The following is a 22,000-nucleotide window of genomic DNA, read 5'->3' as shown; positions in this document are numbered from 1 at the left end:
GATCTTTCAATGGGATCTGTTGGACAAATGGTCCGGATCGCATCTTCAGATGCATCGGCTGATCACCCTGTCCCCCAGGGCCAGGGTGTCTCTTCTGTGGTGGCTACAGAGTGCTCACCTTCTTGAGGGCCGCAGATTCGGCATACAGGACTGGGTCCTGGTGACCACGGATGCGAGCCTCCGAGGGTGGGGGGCAGTCACTCAGGGAAGAAACTTCCAAGGGTTGTGGTCAAGTCAGGAAACTTGTCTGCACATAAATATCCTGGAACTAAGGGCCATATTCAACGCCCTGAGTCAAGCGGAGCCCTTGCTTCGCAACCAACCGGTGCTGATTCAGTCAGACAACATCACCGCGGTGGCTCATGTAAACCGCCAGGGCGGCACAAGAAGCAGAGTCGCGATGGCGGAAGCCACCAGAATTCTTCGGTGGGCGGAGAATCACGTACAAGCACTGTCAGCAGTGTTCATTCCGGGAGTGGACAACTGGGAAGCAGACTTCCTCAGCAGGCACGACCTCCACCCGGGAGAGTGGGGACTTCATCAAGAAGTCTTCATTCAGATTACAGATCGATGGGAACTGCCACAGGTAGACATGATGGCGTCCAGTCTCAACAAAAAGCTGCAACGGTATTGCGCCAGGTCAAGAGACCCTCAGGCGATAGCTGTGGACGCCCTGGTAACACCGTGGGTGTTCCAGTCGGTGTATGTGTTCCCTCCTCTTCCTCTCATACCCAAGGTACTGAGAATCGTAAGAAGAAGAGGAGTGAGAACGATACTCATTGTTCCGGATTGGCCAAGAAGACCTTGGTACCCGGAATTGCAAGAAATGCTCACAGAGGACCCATGGCCTCTGCCTCTCAGACAGGACCTGTTGCAACAGGGGCCCTGCCTGTTCCAAGACTTACCGCGGCTGCGTTTGACGGCATGGCGGTTGAACGCCGGATCCTAGTGGAAAAAGGCATTCCGGAGGAAGTTAGTCCTACGCTGATAAAGGCTAGGAAGGACTTGACAGCAAAACATTACCACCGCATATGGCGAAAATATGTTGTTTGGTGTGAGGCCAGGAAGGCCCCTACAGAGGAATTCCAACTGGGCAGATTTCTGCACTTGCTACAGTCTGGAGTGACTATGGGTTTGAAGTTGGGATCCATAAAGGTCCAGATTTCGGCCCTATCCATTTTCTTTCAAAAGGAACTGACGTCTCTTCCTGAAGTTCAGACGTTTGTTAAGGGAGTGCTGCATATTCCGCCCCCTTTTGTGTCACCTGTGGCACCTTGGGATCTCAACGTGGTGTTGGGTTTCCTAAAATCCCACTGGTTTGAACCACTTAAGACCGTGGAGCTAAAGTATCTCACGTGGAAGGTGGTCATGCTATTGGCATTAGCTTCGGCTAGGCGTGTCAGAATTGGTGGCTTTGTCATGTAAAAGCCCCTATCTGGTTTTTCATATGGACAGGGCAGAATTGCGGACTCGTTCCCAATTTCTGCCAAAGGTGTTGTCATCTTTTCATTTGAACCAACCTATTGTAGTGCCTGCGGCTACTCGTGACTTGGAGGATTCCAGGTTACTAGATGTAGTCAGGGCTTTGAAGATTTATGTAGCCCGAACGGCTGGAGTCCGGAAAACTGACTCTCTGTTTATCCTATATGCCCCCAACAAGTTGGGGGCTCCTGCTTCAAAGCAAACCGTTGCCCGCTGGATCTGTAACACGATTCAGCAGGCTCATTCTGCGGCTGGTTTGCCGCATCCAAAATCAGTGAAAGCCCATTCCACAAGGAAGGTGGGCTCTTCTTGGGCGGCTGCCCGAGGGGTCTCAGCATTACAACTTTGCCGAGCTGCTACTTGGTCGGGTTCAAACACATTTGCAAAATTCTACACGTTTGATACCCTGGCTGAGGAGGACCTTGAGTTTGCCCATTCGGTGCTGCAGAGTCATCCGCGCACTCCCGCCCGTTTGAGAGCTTTGGTATAATCCCCATGGTCCTTACGGAGTCCCCAGCATCCACTAGGACGTTAGAGAAAATAAGATTTTACTTACCGGTAAATCTATTTCTCGTAGTCCGTAGTGGATGCTGGGCGCCCGTCCCAAGTGCGGACTTTCTGCAATACGTGTACATAGTTATTGCTTAATAATGGGTTATGTTATGTTGGCATCCATTGTTGATGCCCTGTTTGTTCATACTGTTGACTGGATAAGTGTATCACAAGTTATACGGTGTGGCTGGTATGAGTCTTACCCGAGATTCCAAAATCCTTTCCTTATAATGTCTGCTCTTCCGGGCACAGTTTCCTTAACCTGAGGTCTGGAGGAGGGGCATAGAGGGAGGAGCCAGTGCACACCAGATAGTACTAAATCTTTCTTTAGAGTGCCCAGTCTCCTGCGGAGCCCGCTATTCCCCATGGTCCTTACGGAGTCCCCAGCATCCACTACGGACTACGAGAAATAGATTTACCGGTAAGTAAAATCTTATTTTCTGCATGCTAAGGGGGGAATTCAGTTGCCTGCTCTAGTTGATTGATCCCTCTGTGCTATCCATTTAGCCCCAAAGACAGCCCGACGCTGGCACTTAATGGGGGAATATTTTTCTTGACCAGCTGGATTCCCCCCATAAAAAAAATCCCTGATAAAGGGCCCTGTTTTCATGATCACAGCTGCAAAAACACATAGATAAGGGAACTTATACCGGATCCTATGTGTTTTCACTTGAAAACGGGACATTTTTCGGGAGGAAAAACGAGCTACATTCAATTGGGCATAAAAATTAACCAAAAAAAAAACCCCCTACAAGGCCACAGATCTTGGAATATTTTTTGGAGCTAACTGTGAATGTAAAATGCTTTATTTGCTTAACATTTAAATTTTACATGTAACTATATACAATATCCCGGAAATACTGGGCACAATTGAGTGATGATTTAAAGTAAAACATTAAAGTATAGATCCCTACATGGCAGTGCACACAAAGCTATTCTTGTGAGGGAGTGCCGCATTCATAGAAATATTAGACACAAGAACCATCATATCCAGAGTGCAAAAGTAGAAAGAATGTAATAAAAATCAAAGCACATTTTCCAAATATAGTATATTTCTCTATCGTCCTAGTGGATGCTGGGGTTCCTGAAAGGACCATGGGGAATAGCGGCTCCGCAGGAGACAGGGCACAAAAAGTAAAGCTTTTCCAGATCAGGTGGTGTGCACTGGCTCCTCCCCCTATGACCCTCCTCCAGACTCCAGTTAGATTTTTGTGCCCGGCCGAGAAGGGTGCAATCTAGGTGGCTCTCCTAAAGAGCTGCTTAGAAAAAGTTTAGCTTAGGTTTTTTATTTTACAGTGAGTCCTGCTGGCAACAGGATCACTGCAACGAGGGACTGAGGGGAGAAGAAGTGAACTCACCTGCGTGCAGGATGGATTGGCTTCTTGGCTACTGGACATCAGCTCCAGAGGGACGATCACAGGTACAGCCTGGATGGTCACCGGAGCCGCGCCGCCGGCCCCCTTGCAGATGCTGAAGTCAGAAGAGGTCCAGAATCGGCGGCTGAAGACTCCTGCAGTCTTCTAAAGGTAGCGCACAGCACTGCAGCTGTGCGCCATTTTCCTCTCAGCACACTTCACACGCAGTCACTGAGGGTGCAGGGCGCTGGGGGGGGGGGGCGCCCTGGGAGGCAAATGTAACCTATATAAAGGCTAAAAATACCTCACATATAGCCCCCAGAGGCTATATGGAGATATTTAACCCCTGCCTGGATTCACTAAATAGCGGGAGACGAGCCCGCCGGAAAAGGGGCGGGGCCTATCTCCTCAGCACACGGCGCCATTTCCTCTCACAGCTCCGCTGGTCAGGACGGCTCCCAGGTCTCTCCCCTGCACTGCACTACAGAAACAGGGTAAAACAGAGAGGGGGGGCAAATTTATGGCGATATTTTGATATATATAAAGCAGCTATAAGGGAGCACTTATTATAAGGCTATCCCTGTTATATATAGCGCTTTTGGTGTGTGCTGGCAAACTCTCCCTCTGTCTCCCCAAAGGGCTAGTGGGTCCTGTCTTCGTTAGGAGCATTCCCTGTGTGTCTGCTGTGTGTCGGTACGTGTGTGTCGACATGTATGAGGACGATATTGGTGTGGAGGCGGAGCAATTGCCAAATATGAGGATGTCACCCCCTAGGGAGTCGACACCAGAATGGATGCCTTTATTTATGGAACTACGGGATAGTGTCATCACGCTAAAGCAGTCGTTTGACGACATGAGACGGCCGGACAATCAATTAGTGCCTGTCCAGGCGACTCAAACACCGTCAGGGGCTGTGAAACGCCCTTTGCCTCAGTCGGTCGACACAGACCCAGACACAGGCACTGACTCCAGTGGTGACGGTGACGAATCAACCGTATTTTCCAGTAGGGCCACACGTTATATGATTTTGGCAATGAAGGAGGCGTTACATTTAGCTGATACTACAGGTACCACTAAACAGGGTATTATGTGGGGTGTGAAAAAACTACCTATAGTTTTTCCTGAATCAGAAGAATTAAATGACGTGTGTAATGAAGCGTGGGTTGCCCCTGATAAAAAGCTGATAATTTCAAAGAAATTATTGGCATTATACCCTTTCCCGCCAGAGGTTAGGGAGCGCTGGGAAACACCTCCTAGGGTGGACAAGGCGCTAACACGCTTATCTAAACAAGTGGCGTTACCCTCTCCTGAGACGGCCGCACTTAAAGATCCATCAGATAGGAGGATGGAAAATATCCAAAAAAGTATATACACACATGCAGGTGTTATACTACGACCAGCTATAGCGACTGCCTGGATGTGCAGTGCTGGGGTAGTTTGGTCAGAGTCCCTGATTGAAAATATTGATACCCTGGACAGGGACAATATTTTACTGTCGTTAGAACAAATAAAGGATACATTTCTTTATATGCGTGATGCACAGAGGGATATCTGCACACTGGCATCACGGGTAAGTGCTATGTCCATTTCGGCCAGAAGAGCTTTATGGACGCGACAGTGGACAGGCGATGCGGATTCAAAACGACATATGGAAGTTTTGCCGTATAAAGGGGAGGAGTTATTTGGAGTCGGTCTATCAGATTTGGTGGCCACGGCTACAGCCGGGAAATCCACCTTTCTACCTCAAGTCACTCCCCAACAGAAAAAGGCACCGACTTTTCAACCGCAGCCCTTTCGTTCCTTTAAAAATAAGAGAGCAAAGGGCTATTCATATCTGCCACGAGGCAGAGGTCGAGGGAAGAGACAGCAACAGGCAGCTCCTTCCCAGGAACAGAAGCCTTCCCCGGCTTCTACAAAAGCCTCAGCATGACGCTGGGGCTTCTCAAGCGGGCTCGGGGACGGTGGGTGGTCGTCTCAAAAATTACAGCGCGCAGTGGGCTCACTCGCAGGTAGATCCCTGGATCCTGCAGATAATATCTCAGGGGTACAGGTTGGAATTAGAGACAGATCCACCTCGCCGTTTCCTGAAGTCTGCTTTACCAACGTCCCCCTCCGAAAGGGAGACTGTTTTGGAAGCCATTCACAAGCTGTACTCTCAGCAGGTGATAGTCAAGGTACCTCTTCTACAACAAGGGAAGGGGTATTATTCCACTCTTTTTGTGGTACCGAAGCCGGATGGCTCGGTAAGGCCTATTCTAAATCTGAAGTCCTTGAACCTGTACATAAAGAAGTTCAAGTTCAAGATGGAGTCACTCAGAGCAGTGATAGCGAACCTGGAAGAGGGGGACTTTATGGTATCCTTGGACATCAAGGATGCGTATCTCCACGTTCCAATTTACCCCTCACACCAGGGGTACCTCAGGTTCGTTGTACAAAACTGTCACTATCCGTTTCAGACGCTGCCGTTCGGATTGTCCACGGCACCTCGGGTCTTTACAAAGGTAATGGCCGAGATGATGATTCTTCTTCGAAGAAAAGGCATATTAATTATCCCATACTTGGACGATCTCCTAATAAGGGCAAGGTCCAGAGAACAGCTAGAGATGGGATTAGCACTGTCGCAAGAAGTGCTAAAACAGCACGGGTGGATTCTGAATATTCCAAAATCCCAGTTAATGCCGACAACTCGTCTGCTGTTCCTAGGGATGATTCTGGACACGGTTCAGAAAAAGGTTTTTCTCCCGGAGGAAAAAGCCAAGGAGTTATCCGAGCTTGTCAGGAACCTCCTAAAACCAGGAAAGGTGTCTGTACATCAATGCACAAGAGTCCTGGGAAAAATGGTGGCTTCTTACGAAGCAATTCCATTCGGCAGATTCCACGCAAGAATTTTCCAAAGGGATCTGTTGGACAAATGGTCAGGGTCGCATCTTCAGATGCACCTGCGGATAACCCTGTCTCCAAGGACAAGGGTGTCTCTTCTGTGGTGGTTGCAGAGTGCTCATCTATTGGAGGGCCGCAGATTCGGCATACCGGATTGGATCCTGGTGACCACGGACGCCAGCCTGAGAGGCTGGGGAGCAGTCACACAAGGAAGAAACTTCCAGGGAGTATGGACGAGCCTGGAAACGTCTCTTCACATAAACATTCTGGAACTAAGAGCAATATACAATGCTCTAAGCCAGGCAGAACCTCTGCTTCAGGGAAAACCGGTGTTGATCCAGTCGGACAACATCACGGCAGTCGCCCATGTGAACAGACAGGGCGGCACAAGAAGCAGGAGTGCAATGGCAGAAGCTGCAAGGATTCTTCGCTGGGCAGAGAATCATGTGATAGCACTGTCAGCAGTGTTCATCCCGGGAGTGGACAACTGGGAAGCAGACTTCCTCAGCAGACACGATCTTCACCCGGGAGAGTGGGGACTTCATCCAGAAGTCTTCCACTTGCTGGTAACCCGTTGGGAAAGACCAATGGTGGACATGATGGCGTCTCGCCTCAACAAAAAACTGGACAGGTATTGCGCCAGGTCAAGAGATCCGCAGGCAATAGCTGTGGACGCGCTGGTAACGCCTTGGGTGTACCAGTCGGTGTATGTGTTTCCTCCTCTGCCTCTCATACCAAAAGTATTGAGAATTATACGGCAAAGAGGCGTAAGGACGATACTAGTGGTTCCGGATTGGCCAAGAAGGACTTGGTACCCGGAACTTCAAGAGATGATCACGGAAGATCCGTGGCCTCTACCTCTAAGGAGGGACTTGCTTCAGCAGGGTCCCTGTCTGTTTCAAGACTTACCGCGGCTGCGTTTGACGGCATGGCGGTTGAACGCCGGATCCTAAAGGAAAAAGGCATGCCGGAAGAAGTCATTCCTACTTTGATTAAAGCAAGGAAGGAAGTAACCGTGCAACATTATCACCGAATTTGGCGAAAATATGTTGCGTGGTGCGAAGATCGGAGTGCTCCGACGGAGGAATTTCAACTGGGTCGATTCCTACATTTCCTGCAATCAGGATTGTCTATGGGTCTCAAATTGGGATCTATTAAGGTTCAAATTTCGGCCCTGTCGATTTTCTTTCAAAAAGAATTGGCTTCAGTCCCTGAAGTCCAGACCTTTGTTAAGGGAGTGCTACATATACAGCCTCCTGTGGTGCCTCCAGTGGCACCGTGGGATCTCAATGTGGTTTTGGACTTTCTAAAATCTCATTGGTTTGAACCACTAAAGAAGGTGGATTTGAAATATCTCACATGGAAAGTGACCATGCTTCTAGCCCTGGCTTCGGCCAGGAGAGTGTCAGAACTGGCAGCTTTATCTTACAAAAGCCCATATCTGTTTTTCCATTCGGACAGGGCAGAACTGCGGACTCGTCCGCATTTTCTCCCTAAGGTGGTGTCAGCATTTCATCTGAACCAGCCTATTGTAGTGCCTGCGGCTACAAGTGACTTGGAGGACTCCAAGTTACTGGACGTTGTCAGAGCATTAAAAATATATATTGCAAGGACAGCTGGAGTCAGAAAATCTGACTCGTTGTTTATATTGTATGCACCCAACAAGATGGGTGCTCCTGCGTCTAAGCAGACGATTGCTCGTTGGATCTGTAGCACAATCCAACTTGCACATTCTGTGGCAGGCCTGCCACAGCCTAAATCTGTAAAGGCCCACTCCACAAGGAAGGTGGGCTCATCTTGGGCGGCTGCCCGAGGGGTCTCGGCATTACAACTTTGCCGAGCAGCTACGTGGTCAGGGGAGAACACGTTTGTAAAATTTTACAAATTTGATACTCTGGCTAAGGAGGACCTGGAGTTCTCTCATTCGGTGCTGCAGAGTCATCCGCACTCTCCCGCCCGTTTGGGAGCTTTGGTATAATCCCCATGGTCCTTTCAGGAACCCCAGCATCCACTAGGACGATAGAGAAAATAAGATTTTACTTACCGATAAATCTATTTCTCGGAGTCCGTAGTGGATGCTGGGCGCCCATCCCAAGTGCGGATTATCTGCAATAATTGTACATAGTTATTGTTAACTAATTCGGGTTATTGTTGAAGGAAGCCATCTTTCAGAGGCTCCGCTGTTATCATACTGTTAACTGGGTTTAGATCACAAGTTGTACGGTGTGATTGGTGTGGCTGGTATGAGTCTTACCCGGGATTCAAAATCCTCCCTTATTGTGTACGCTCGTCCGGGCACAGTACCTAACTGGAGTCTGGAGGAGGGTCATAGGGGGAGGAGCCAGTGCACACCACCTGATCTGGAAAAGCTTTACTTTTTGTGCCCTGTCTCCTGCGGAGCCGCTATTCCCCATGGTCCTTTCAGGAACCCCAGCATCCACTACGGACTCCGAGAAATAGATTTATCGGTAAGTAAAATCTTATTTTAAGTGGAGCGATAAGGAGTATGTTGAAGAAAACCAGGGTTCTTATTAAGCTTGGTGTTCATATCAAACTACTCTCCATCCTAATGGTATCTATCACTATGCTCCCATTTGCCAGTCTTTTTGAAAAGCTAAGTATTAGTAAGGGAGTGCTGACACGCAAACTGAATTGTTAGTCACACCTCCAAATTGCTGTGACATCTTAATTTACCCACCTTGTTTTGCTTATAAGTGTGGTGTCCGGAGAATGATTTATTTTGGAAAACTATTGTACACCCGAATACATTAATAAATAACCTTTCATATGGTGACAACTATGCCATTGATGCAATCATACATCTACTGTTATGTTGCTGTGTTTTTGTTTGTTTTACTAGCATATGAATTGTAACTGGGTTTACTATTGGTACATCTATGTTTGTTTTTTAGTTTAAAAAAAAAAAAACAATATAGATGTGATACAGGTATTCTGTCCACTCGTATGTTAGGCCATGTTCTCGTTCTTTACGTCTGTGGATTTACATAAGCTTTTACATTGCTGTATTCACGGATTGGTTGTCCACAAGCTGATTTTGATATGGCACCTTTTTTTTGTTGATTCCTAGAAGTGCTTTCCAGTGGGTTGGCAGTGAACATTTAGAACTCCACTCACAGCGGCTTACAAAAGTGCTGCTTCATAAATAAGGCCCCCTAGAATGGATCCTGTGATGACATGTAATTGCTTCTAAATGCTGAGTCCTTGGTATGCCATATGTGCAGCAAGCTTTTCTCAGAATGGATTCTTATTTATTCCTTAGTGACTGTGACAAATCCAGTACCTATTTATATATCATATAATTGGTCTGATCTTACTTAGTGTGCTAGAAAGTTGCTACACGGTTATCAATATTTGCTATTAAGCAGTACACGTGTTTGTAAGGTTAGTGCAGACCTCCTTTTTTGTTTTTTGAAGCTTAAGTAATATCTATTCTGCAGCCATTTTCTATACTGTATGTATATTTGACAGGCCCGGTTTGATGCAGAGGAATTGATCACTCAAAGAGAGCTGGTTTCCAGGCAGGTCAGTGAAGATCTAACAGAGAGAGCAACCACATTCGGACTTATCCTGGATGATGTGTCCCTGGTAAGTTCTCACTATACTGTGTGTGGAAATTTTATTGTAGACTGATAAGCCTATTTGCTGTACAGAGGGAGAAGGAGATAATGAAGTAACGATTGGTTTCTTCAAAAGTGGACTGTCGCTTTATACATGCAAAATGAAATACTTGGAGACAAAGTACACTATAATCATGGTATGATATATAAAGTAAATCAATTATGATATAGGGGTCTATTCAATTAGTGTCTGATCCTCTCCGATGGAGAGGATCCGACACGTCACTATTCAATTTGCGGGCATTTCCAACAGGTTTTGCCTGTTTTTGACAATGCCGACCTGACAAAGTCGAATCGGCATTGTCGAAAAAGGGGCCAAAAACCTGTCAGAAACGCCCACAAATTCGACTAATCCGCCGATCCACGTGTTTTCCGACCAGTCGGAAAAACGACACTGGACTTGAATAGGTTGAATCCAGATTCAAACTAAGAAAATTGAAGAGTGCCATAATTCCGACAATAATTGAATAGACCCCATAATGTCAATCAGATGCTGTATAAAAGTAATTTTGGTCCTGGAATAAATGAACATTAAAATACTATGTAGGAAATAATGCAATAATCCATTTGCAACAATCCTTTTCCCTTAAATTGTAGTGGATGATTAGAGAACAAAACACTGTCCTTTTATAGCATGAGATGCTCAACTAATTGTAGGAGGTCCATTTGATGGATTTGGCCAATGGCAGTGGTTCCCAAAGTCTGTCCTCAAGATATTAAGTATACCTCAAGACATTACATATACCCATGGCTCAGCACAGATGGTTAAACCAGTCACCTGTGATAAAGCATGGATATCCTTAAAACGTGGACTATTAGGGTGCCGTTAGGACCGAGTGTGGGAAAACTCTGACCTATGGTAATGCAAAGACCCAGAAAAATAATTTGACGTCTCTTCAGACTTAAATATTTAATCTGTAGAAGTTATTTGTAAATGTATGTATGGAGACTTCTTAGTTATCGGAATTAGTTAGTCTTATTAGTTAGTCTTAGTTAGTAGTTTATGATTAATTGCAGGGGTGGTCCAAAATCCACTTTGCCACACATTTTAAAATACAAATAAATTCAAGGAGAACTACTGAATGGAAACAATTTGCATTCATGTTTCTTTTCCCTGCAGACGCATTTGACATTTGGTAAGGAGTTCACAGAAGCTGTTGAAGCCAAGCAAGTAGCCCAGCAGGAAGCAGAGAGAGCCCGGTTTATTGTGGAGAAGGTAAAGTGGTGGATGATTTGGAGTTGGGTTGTTATAAATCTGGCCATGTATAGGCTCTTATGAGAAACTGAAGAATCTTTCAGTTGCATTTAAACAGCAACATCTTTAATAGACAGTTGTAGCTTCCTGCATATAAATCCTACCTGCCCTTACTGGGTTTCATCCTTTAAGGGTAGTAGCATTGAACTGCAGTCATGTGTTATCTAAATAGTTATTCATTTTTAAAAACTTTATTCCTCTATCGCCAATATGAGGGATGCCATTACTTTGAGTTATGTATCTGACCTATCTGAGTCTGTCGCCAAACCATCAGCTGACTACATCCCCTACATAACTGCTTACCTTCCTCAGTTTTAGTGACTTAGGAGGAAGGCACACTGTAACAGCTTAGCTTTTTAGTTAGATTTTATTTTATAGTACCAGTTACTTCGTTGCTGGTCGAAGACTGATGTTAGACTAGATGAGCAGATTTTAAGACTGTCACCACAAACATGTCAGTTACTGCTTTGGTGGTTAGGCAGGACAAATTTAACAATAGGTTCTCTGATCACCATCTGGAATTGAGTGATTGTTGCCACAGGTGACAGTCTTGCAGTGTGGGGTGCAGTTGTACAAAACCTACATTTGCAAGAGCAATGGTCCATTTAGGAAGCCACACTTCCAATCAACATTTTGGAATTGAGGGCGATTCGTTTAGTGTTGATAAGGTACAGTCCTTTTCTGCAGAACTTACCTGTGCGGATTCCACGGTAGTGGCTTATATCAGCAAGCAGGGTGACACATGGAGCTGGTGGATAATGCAGGGGGTTCTCACATCCTCAGGCGGGCAGAGATTTGGATTCCAGCAATTTACATTCCAGTGGTGGACAATTGGGAGGCGGACTTTGTAAGTCACCACAAAATACACCACGGAGAATGGGAACTACACCAGTAGGTGTTACTGGAGATTGTATCCAGATGTGGGTTAGCAGACATCGACCTCGTGACCTCCTCCTTTTTTTTTTCTTTTTTCTCTTACGTCCTAGAGGATGCTGGGGACTCCGTAAGGACCATGGGGAATAGACGGGCTCCGCAGGAGACATGGGCACTAAAAAGAACTTTAAATATGGGTGTGCACTGGCTCCTCCCTCTATGCCCCTCCTCCAGACCTCAGTTTGATACTGTGCCCAGAGGAGACTGGGTGCATTACAGGGAGCTCTCCTGAGTTTCCTGAAAGAATTTTTGTTAGGTTTTTTAATTTCAGGGAGCCTGCTGCATCGAGGGACTGAGGAGAGAGAAGCATACCTACTTAAATGCTAGGCTCTGCTTCTTAGGCTACTGGACACCATTAGCTCCAGAGGGAGTCGAACGCAGGTCTCTCCTAGCTGTTCGTCCCGGAGCCACGCCGCTGTCCTCCTCACAGAGCCGGAAGATAGAAGCCTGGTGAGTATAAGAAGACTTCAGATCTTCACTGAGGTAACGCGCAGCTCCCACACAAAACACACGGCAGGCACTGTAAGGGTGCAGGGCGCAGGGGGGGGGGCGACCTGGGCAGCAATTTACACCTCTGGGACTGGTAAAACTAGATATATTGGCTCTGTGGGCTGTATATGAGTATCTCCCGCCAGTTTTGAATGGATACGAGCGGGACCGAAGCCTGCCGCTGAGGGGGCGGAGCTTGATCCTCCGCACTCACCAGCGCCATTTTTCTCCACAGCACACGCTGAGAAGCTGGCTCCCCGGACTCTCTCCTGCTGAACACGGTGACAGAGGGGTTTAAAGAAGGGAGGGGGGGAGGCGGGCACATAATTTGGCGCAATCAAGAGATATATATATATGAATTTTGTTTTCCAAAGTTATTAGCGCTGGTTGTGTGCTGGCATACACTCTCTCTCTGTCTCTCCTAAGGGCCTTGTGGGGGAACTGTCTCCAGATTAGAGATTTCCCTGAGTGTGTGGGGTGTCGGTACGCGTGTGTCGGCATGTCTGAAGCGGAAAGGCTCTTCTAGGGAGGAGGTGGAGCAAATGAGTGTGGTGTCTCCGTCGGCAACGCCGACACCTGACTGGGTGGATATGTGGAATGTTTTAAATGCAAATTTGAATCTATTACACAAGAGGTTGGACAAAGCAGAGTCCAGGGAATGTACAGGGAGTCTAGCCCTGCCTTTTACTATGTCGCAAGGACCTTCTGGGTCTCAAAAGCGCCCACTATCCCAAGTTGTTGACACGGATTCTGACTCCAGTGTCGACTATAATGATGCGAAGTTGCAGCCAAAATTGGCTAAAAGTATTCATTATATGATTATTGCAATAAAAGAGGTGTTGCATATCATAGATGACCCTCTGTCCCTGACACGAGGGTGCGCATGTATGAGGAAAAGAAACCTGAGGTAACCTTTCCCCCATCTCATGAGCTGAACGAGTTATTTGAAAAGGCTTGGGAATCTCCAGACAAAAAACTGCAGATTCCCAAAAGTATTTTTATGGCGTATCCTTTCCCGGCTAAGGACAGGATACGGTGGGAATCCTCCCCAAGGGTGGACAAAGCGTTGACACGCTTATCCAAAAAGGTAGCGCTGCCATCTCAAGATACGGCAACCCTCAAGGATCCTGCTGATCGCAGGCAGGAGACTACCTTGAAGTCAATTTACACACATACTGGTACCTTACTCAGACCGGCGATAGTGTCGGCTTGGGTTTGTAGCGCTGTAGCAGCGTGGACAGATACCTTATCTGCTTATATAGATACGCTAGATAAGGAAACCATTTTATTGACCCTGGGTCATATTAAAGATGCTGTCCTATATATGAGAAATGCTCAGAGAGACGTTGGCCTACTGGGTTCCAGAGCCAACGCCATGGCGATTTCTGCTAGACGAGCCCTATGGACCCGACAATGGACGGGTGATGCCGACTCGAAGAGGCATATGGAGGTTTTACCTTACAAGCGTGAGGAATTGTTTGGGGAAGGTCTCACGGACCTAGTTTCCACAGCTACGGCAGGTAAATCAACTTTTTTGCCTTATGTTTCCTCACAGCCTAAGAAAACGCCACATTATCAGATGCAGTCCTTTCGGTCGCATAAACTCAAGAGTACCGGGGATCTTCCTTCCTTGCCAGAGGTAAGGGCAGGGGGAAAAAGCTGCCAACCACAGCTAGTTCCCAGGAGCAGAAGTCCTCCCTGGCCTCTACAAAATCCACCGCATGACGCTGGGGCTCCGCTGAGGGAGTCCGCCCCAGTGGGGGCACGTCTTCGACTTTTCAGCCACGTCTGGGTTCACTCACAGGTGGATCCCTGGGCAATAGAAATTGTTTCCCAGGGTTACAAGCTGGAATTCGAAGAGGTGCCTCCTCGCCGGTTTTTCAAATCGGCTCTACCGGCTTCTCCCCCAGAGAGGGAGATGGTTTTAAATGCAATTAAAAAATTGTCTTCAACAAGTGGTGGTCAAAGTTCCCCTGCTTCAGCAGGGGATGGGGTATTACTCAACCCTGTTTGTAGTCCCGAAACCGGACGGTTCGGTCAGACCCATTTTATATTTCAAATCCTTAAACCTATACTTAAAAAGGTTCAAGTTCAAGACTGAATCGCTCAGAGCGGTCATCGTCAGCCTGGAATGGGGGGATTATATGGTGTCCCTGGACATAAGGGATGCATACCTTCATGTCCCCATATATCCGCCTCATCAGGCGTTCCTGAGATTTGCTGTACAGGATTGTCATTACCAATTTCAGACGTTGCCGTTTGGGCTTTCCACGGCCCCGAGGATTTTCACCAAGGTAATGGCGGAAATGATGGTGCGCCTGCGCAGGGTGTCACAATTATCCCGTACTTAAACGATCTCCTAATAAAAGCGAGATCAAGAGAGCAGTTGCTGAACAGAGTATCACTTTCCCTGAAGGTGTTGCAACAGCACGGCTGGATTCTCAATATCCCGAAGTCACAGTTGGTTCCAACGACCCGTTTGCCTTTCTTAGGCATGATTCTGGATACAGACCAGAAAAGGGTTTATCTTCTGATGGAAAAGGCCCAAGAACTCCATGAATTTGGTCAGGGACCTCTTGAAGCCAAAAAGGGTGTCTGTGCATCACTGCACTCGAGTTCTGGGAAAGATGTTGGCGTCTCACGAGGCCATTCCATTCGGCAGGTTCCATGCGAGGACTTTTCAATGGGACCTTCTGGACAAGTGGTCCGGGTCACATCTACAGATTCATCAGATGATCACCCTGTCCCCCAGGGCCAGGGTATCTCTCCTGTGGTGGCTGCAGAGTGCTCACCTTCTAGAGGGTCGCAGGTTCGGCATTCAGGACTGGGTTCTGGTAACCACGGACGCGAGCCTCCGAGGTTGGGGAGCAGTCACACAGGGAAGAAACTTCCAAGGTCTCTAGTCAAGCCAGGAGGCTTGTCTTCACATCAACGTACTGGAGTTGAGGGCCATATAAAACGGCCTTCGTCAAGCGGAGAATTTGCTTCGCGACCTACCGGTTCTGATTCAGTCAGACAACATCATCGCAGTGGCTCATGTAAACCGCCAAGGCGGAAAAAAGAGCAGAGTGGCAATGGCAGAAGCCACCAGGATTCTTCGTTGGGTGGAAAATCATGTAAGCGCTCTGACAGCAGTCTTCATTCCGGGAGTGGACAACTGGGAAGCAGACTTCCTCAGCAGACACGATCTACATCCAGCAGAGTGGGGATTTCATCAGGAAGTCTTCGCAGAGATTGCAAGTCAGTGGGGACTGCCTCAGATAGACATGATGGCGTCACGCCTCAACAAGAAACTACCGAGGTATTGCGCCAGGTCAAGAGAACCTCAGGCGGTGGCAGTGGACGCCCTGGTGACACCGTGGGTGTTCCAGTCGGTCTATGTGTTTCCTCCTCTTCCTCTCATCTCTAAGATATTGAGAATCATAAGACAAAGAGGAGTACAGACAATTCTCATTGTACCAGATTGGCCGCGAAGGGCCTGCAGGAAATGCTCACAGAAGATCCGTGGCCTCTTCCTCTCAGAGGGGACCTGTTACAACAGGGGCCCTGTCTGTTCCAAGACTTACCGCGGCTGCGTTTGACCGCATGGCGGTTGAACGCCAGATCCTAGCGGAAAAGGGCATTCCGGATGAGGTCATTCCTACTCTGATAAAGGCTAGGAGGGACGTGACGGCATACGTCACCGTATATGGCGGAAGTATGTATCTTGGTGTGAGTCTAGGAATGCTCCTCCGGAAGAATTCCATCTGGGCCGTTTCCTTCACTTCCTACAGACTGGAGTGAATTTGGGCCTAAAATTAGGCTCCATTAAGGTTCAGATTTTGGCCCTATCCATTTTCTTTCAGTAGGAATTTGCTTCTCTCCCAGAAGTACAGACCTTTGTGAAGGGAGTGCTGCATATCCAGCCTCCTTTTGTACCTCCAGTGGCACCCTGGGACCTTAACGTGGTGTTGCGGTTCCTTAAGTCTCACTGGTTTGAGCCTCTTAAAACGGTGGAATTAAAGTTTCTCACTTGGAAAGTGGTCATGCTGTTGGCCTTGGCATCGGCAAGGCGAGTGTCGGAGATGGCGGCTTTATCGCACAAAAGCCCCTATCTGATTTTCCATGTGGATAGAGCGGAGTTGCGGACTCGTCCTCAATTTTTGCCCAAGGTGGTTTCATCTTTTCATATGAACCAACCTATTGTGGTGCCTGTGGCTACGCAGGACTTGGAGGATTCCGAGTTCCTTGTTGTGGTCAGGGCTTTGAAAATTTATGTGGCCAGAACGGCTCGGGTTAGGAAAACGGAGGCACTGTTTGTCCTGTGTGCACCCAACAAGGTTGGCGCTCCTGCTTCTAAGCAGACTATTGCTCGCTGGATCTGTAACACGATTCAGCTGGCTCATTCTACGGCTGGATTACAGTTACCGAATTCTGTAAAGGCCCATTCCACTAGGAAGGTGGGCTCTTCTTGGGCGGCTGCCCGAGGTGTCTCGGCATTACAGCTTTGCCGAGCGGCGACTTGGTCGGGTTTAAACACCTTTGCAAAATTCTACAAATTTGATACCCTGGCTAAAGAGGACCTGGAGTTCTCTCATTCGGTGCTGCAGAGTCATCCGCACTCTCCCGCCCGTTTTGGAGCTTTGGTATAATCCCCATGGTCCTTACGGAGTCCCCAGCATCCTCTAGGACGTAAGAGAAAATAAGATTTTAAACCTACCAGTAAATCTTTTTCTCCTAGTCCGTAGAGGATGCTGGGCGCCCGTCCCAGTGCGGACTAAATTCTGCAAGACTTGTATATAGTTTTTGCTTACATAAGGGTTATGTTACAGTTTTGATCAGTCTCTGGCTGATGCTGTTTTGTTTCATACTGTTAACTGGTTCGTATATTCCAGGTTATACGGTGTGGATGGTGTGGGCTGGTATGAATCTTGCCCTTAGGTTAACAAAATCCTTTCCTCGTACTGTCCGTCTCCTCTGGGCACAGTTTCTCTAACTGAGGTCTGGAGGAGAGGCATAGAGGGAGGAGCCAGTGCACACCCATATCTAAAGTTCTTTTTAGTGCCCATGTCTCTTGCGGAGCCTGTCTATTCCCCATGGCCCTTCCGGAGTCCCCAGCATCCACTACGGACTAGGAGAAAAAGATTTACCGGTAGGTTTAAAATCTTATTATTATTTTTTTTGTTCAATCTCTTTATGTTCCTCCAGATCCCCTGTGGGACTTAAATTTAATCTTGGAGGCTTGACCAAAGGCTCCTTTCTCTTGCGTCCTAGAGGATACTGGGGTCCACATTAGTACCATGGGGTATAGACTGGTCCACTAGGAGCCTTGGGCACTTTAAGAAATCAATGGTGTGCACTGGCTCCTCCCTCTATGCCCCTCCTACCAGACTCTGTTTAGAAAATGTGCCCAGAGGAGCCGGTCAGGCTTAGGGAAGCTCTTGGAGAGTTTTCTGCATTTATTTTCTGTTTGTTATTTTCAGGCAGGTCTGGTTGGCAGCAGACTGCCTGCTTTGTGAGACTTAGGGGGCAGAATGGCCCAACTTTACCAAAAGCTCCTTTTTGAGCCTATTGCCTACATTGAAGCTATGATTTTCTTTTATCCATTTCCTCAGCCAGAAGAGTTTTTCAGAGCTGGCTGTTCTTTCTTTTAAACCTCCATTATTTATTTGGCGCATACGGCGTATCTTCAACGTATCAATTCCTAGTTGTTATTGGTAGATGCACCAAAACATGGATGGCCAGCCTCTAAGGAATCTGTTGCTAGATGGGTCACTTCAGCCATTCGTCAGGCTTATGTGTCATCAAATGTGACTGTACCTGATTCCATTCAAGCTCACTCAGCTTGTGCTGGTGGGGCTTCCTGGGCCATGCTGCATCTGTGGATCAGTTGTGCAGTGCCGCTACCTGGTCATCTGTACACACCTTTACAAAATGTTATCACTTCCATACTTTTGGAGCGAGTGACGCCAGTGTTGAGTGTAAGAATCAAGAGCAGTTTCTTCTGATATTCCCTCCCCTGATTAGCTTGCTTTGGGATATCCCAGAGTAATGGCATCCCCCAGATTGACGATAGAGCAAATAGAATTTTTTTATTTGCTGTAAAAGCCCTTCCTTGAAGTTCATCTAGGGATTGCTCAGCTCCCTCCCTCGGTTGTCTGGTTTGTACCAGTTTCTTTGCACATTATCACTGTGGATTGTGTGTCTTTAGTATTTTGTTTTCTACCTCTGGGCGGCTTTGCTAAATGTAGACTGAGGAAGGTAGGAGGGGTTATGTAGGGGAGGGAGTCAGCCGATTGTTTAGTGCCAGACTCCGATAGGTTAGATACGTAACCTAAAGAAATGGCCTCCCCCAGATGGACTTCGAGAGAGGGATTTTATGGTAAGTAAATAAATCCAATTTTTTTTTTTTTATGGAGCCTGAGAATTGCATTGCTTCTGTTTGTCTGACTGGTTGTACTAACGAAGAGATGAATCTAATTTTGAAGTGGTGCTTTTATTTTTATTATTCTTCTGCTATCACTAAATTTCTAATCCCTTTTTACAGGCTGAGCAACAGAAAAAGGCTGCTGTCATATCTGCTGAAGGAGACTCTAAGGCAGCAGAATTGATTGCAGTATCCCTAGCAGATGTTGGTGATGGTTTAATTGAACTGCGCAAACTGGAAGCTGCTGAAGATATTACATACCAGTTGTCCCGTTCCCGTAATGTCACCTACTTGCCTTCAGGACAGTCCACATTACTACAATTGCCACAAATGTAGAAAGCATCATTCTAGCTAAAATTATTAATTTGTTACTCATTGTCCCAAGTAAGGACTTCATAATGTAGGGAGCAGTGGCCTTTATTCTGACAGTGGTAACTCTATACTAAAGTGGACTATTTACAGACTAATTACATTAAGGAGATAAGTGACCTAGAATAGACTTCAGATTTCATTAAAGCAGAATGCCCTAATAATGACGTGCTTTACTGTATTCCTAGCCATTGGATTGCTGCAGTATGAGAACATTTTACATTATGTGTAGTAATTACAGTGCAGTACATTGCTGATTGGAAGCACTTTCATAGCATGAGAAATATGTTATATATCTAGAAATATACAACGTACTTTCAGTGCTACTTTTCTGCTTTGAGGTCACTTAGCTTAGATATGGAGTCGACTATGACCGAAGGATAAACAGTCTGCCTCTTCACCCACTGTTAAATGCAATCTCCGACTAAACTAGTCATCCTTTCCATGTTCCTGTTGTAAAGGGTTCTCCTTTTCTGAGGCAGTCGTTTGGCAAAGCTTTTCATTAAAAAAAAAAATATATATATATATATATATATATGATTTACCTGCGATTTGTGTACTTTTATTTCAATTAAACACTGATGTTTTTAACTCTTATATGATCTGAAAACGTGCTACATGAAGTTGAAGAAGTAAGTTGTGGGTATGAGTAGCTAGTCTGGTGGAGTTGGTGCTGGACAATTTAAATTTTGTTGACCTTAGTCTTCATAGCTCCTCTAAAAGTTTCAGGTGGGTGATGAGGGACTAAAGGTTGCCTTGGGAACCACTCACTTAGACATTTGTTAATGCTTGGTAACAATATCTGTGATACTTTCAGGAACATTTTTTTTTTTAAGCTATTATTTTTATGAATCGTTTTACATTGAATTCGTAATCACTTTGTATTCAAGGTGGCTTTTTTTATATAATAGAATGTCTAGGTGGCGGTATGTGCAGCAATTCCATAAACCTAGTTGTTGGTAAAAATCTTGGCATTGTACTGGTAAAGTTGCTATTAACATTGTTTAAACTGTCGCGAATGCTAGTTTGTGTATTAAAGGCTTGAAAATAACAAATAGGGGACTTAAGGCCTGACTCAGAGACAATGATGTAGTTTGTGTGCAATTATGTAAAAAGAGCAGGAAATGTCTTCAGTAAATAGACGCCTCCTGCATGCTTCTGTGATTTGCTATGTCCAAAGATGCAGCATTGAATCACTTGTGTGAACTTTGATCATCAGAGTAACACTCACGCTATGCAGGATGGCCAGGCTCTTCACGCTGCTGGGGCCAGGAAATCTGTGTGCAAACTCACAGATACTGGCCTTGGCAGTCTCAACAGACGGCATCCCCAGTTTTCGGGAACGCTGGCCAGCTTTGCCGATCTCCGCCCTCAAACACTGGTAGTCTGTCAATCAAGCTTCGGCTTGAGGGCACGGCGTGCAATGACGCAGGACCCATTCTGTACGGGATGCGGTCGTTGGGTCGACATGCTCTAGGTCAAAGGGTCGACATGGGTTTTTCACTTTTTTTTTTTTAATGGATTTTTTTCCATACTTGACGATCCACATGGATGATTGGAACGGTATCCTGTGCCTAGTGAAGCGGTAGCGGAGCAAAGCACCTTGCCCGAAAAATGGCGAGCAGACACGGTGCACTAATTGGGGTTCCCAGTCACTTTACAAAGAAAACGACACCAAAAACAGTACAAAAGCATGTCGACCTAGTACATGTTGACCTAATTCCCATGTCGACATTCAGTGGTAGACCTAATGACTCTTGACCTAAGTTTAGTCGACCCAACGACTCATACCCTTCTGTACATGCACAGGTTCCCCACCATCGGAGATGTACAGATGTGTGTTACATCCTTGGTCTGTGCACTACTAGTCAAGTTACACAACGTGTGAGTGCAGTGTGAACCGGTAGTGCCAAGTGTCGTTCTTGTATTTAAGGTAATGTAATAGAACGCACAAGCAGATGCTGCTGATTAAAATATGTGGCATGCCTATATTCTGTGTGTGACTGCAACTTTATTTGCATACAAAATGCTATGCTACAGTGTTCTCCATGAAAACTGTAACGTGGCATTTTGAATGGAGATAGAGCTGCAATTACACACAGAATAGAGACATGCCACATATCATTTTAAACTACAAAAGCTGCTTGTGCTTCCTAAGATGCATTTTTGCAGAAAAATGCAAAACAAAAAAAAAAATATGCTTGGTCCTACAGCGTCCCGCCATGACATGGAGCGGCTTGAAGGTCTGTTCAGAGTGACTGCAACAAGGATGTAAGATGACACATCTGTACATAAAGCATTGGGTCTATGTACTTTTCCAATTCAGACCCTAAAGGTGTGTACACATGGAGTGATATGGCTAAGTGATGTTGACTATGTGATATGGCTCAGCTTCTGCAGAGGGCGGGAATGGAATTGAGTGTACTCCACCATGTCGAGAGCAGACACCATGAGACCTAGCAAATCCTGTCCTGAAGCTTCAGGACTTTCTCCTGAGACTAGAACAACCACTGGTTGTGAGTGTCCAACAATGCCCCCAGGTGCACCATGCTCTGAGCAGGGACTAGGGAAGATTTCTTCCAGTTGATGAGCCACCCGTGGGCTTGCAGAAACTGGATAGTCGGATCCAGATGGCGTAGGA

At 46.5% G+C, this 22,000-nt stretch overlaps 1 protein-coding gene across 1 annotated transcript in view; it reads left to right on the top strand.

The window, feature by feature from the left end:
• The window catches only part of PHB1 (prohibitin 1), a 30,714-nt gene extending 10,804 nt beyond the window's left edge, over window positions 1-19,910 (top strand). The window contains 3 exon segments of the mRNA XM_063959859.1: window positions 9,759-9,875; window positions 11,028-11,123; window positions 19,111-19,910. Of these exon segments, the coding sequence (XP_063815929.1) occupies window positions 9,759-9,875; window positions 11,028-11,123; window positions 19,111-19,326 (429 nt within the window). The 3' untranslated portion in view covers window positions 19,327-19,910.
• Window positions 19,911-22,000: the final 2,090 nt, after the last annotated feature.

Source organism: Pseudophryne corroboree, chromosome 3 (genome assembly GCF_028390025.1).
Source record: "Pseudophryne corroboree isolate aPseCor3 chromosome 3, aPseCor3.hap2, whole genome shotgun sequence".
NCBI classification, from domain to species: Eukaryota; Metazoa; Chordata; class Amphibia; order Anura; family Myobatrachidae; genus Pseudophryne; species Pseudophryne corroboree.
The sequence above is the reverse complement of the archived record's forward strand: the minus strand, read 5'-3'. Positions and strand labels throughout refer to the sequence as shown.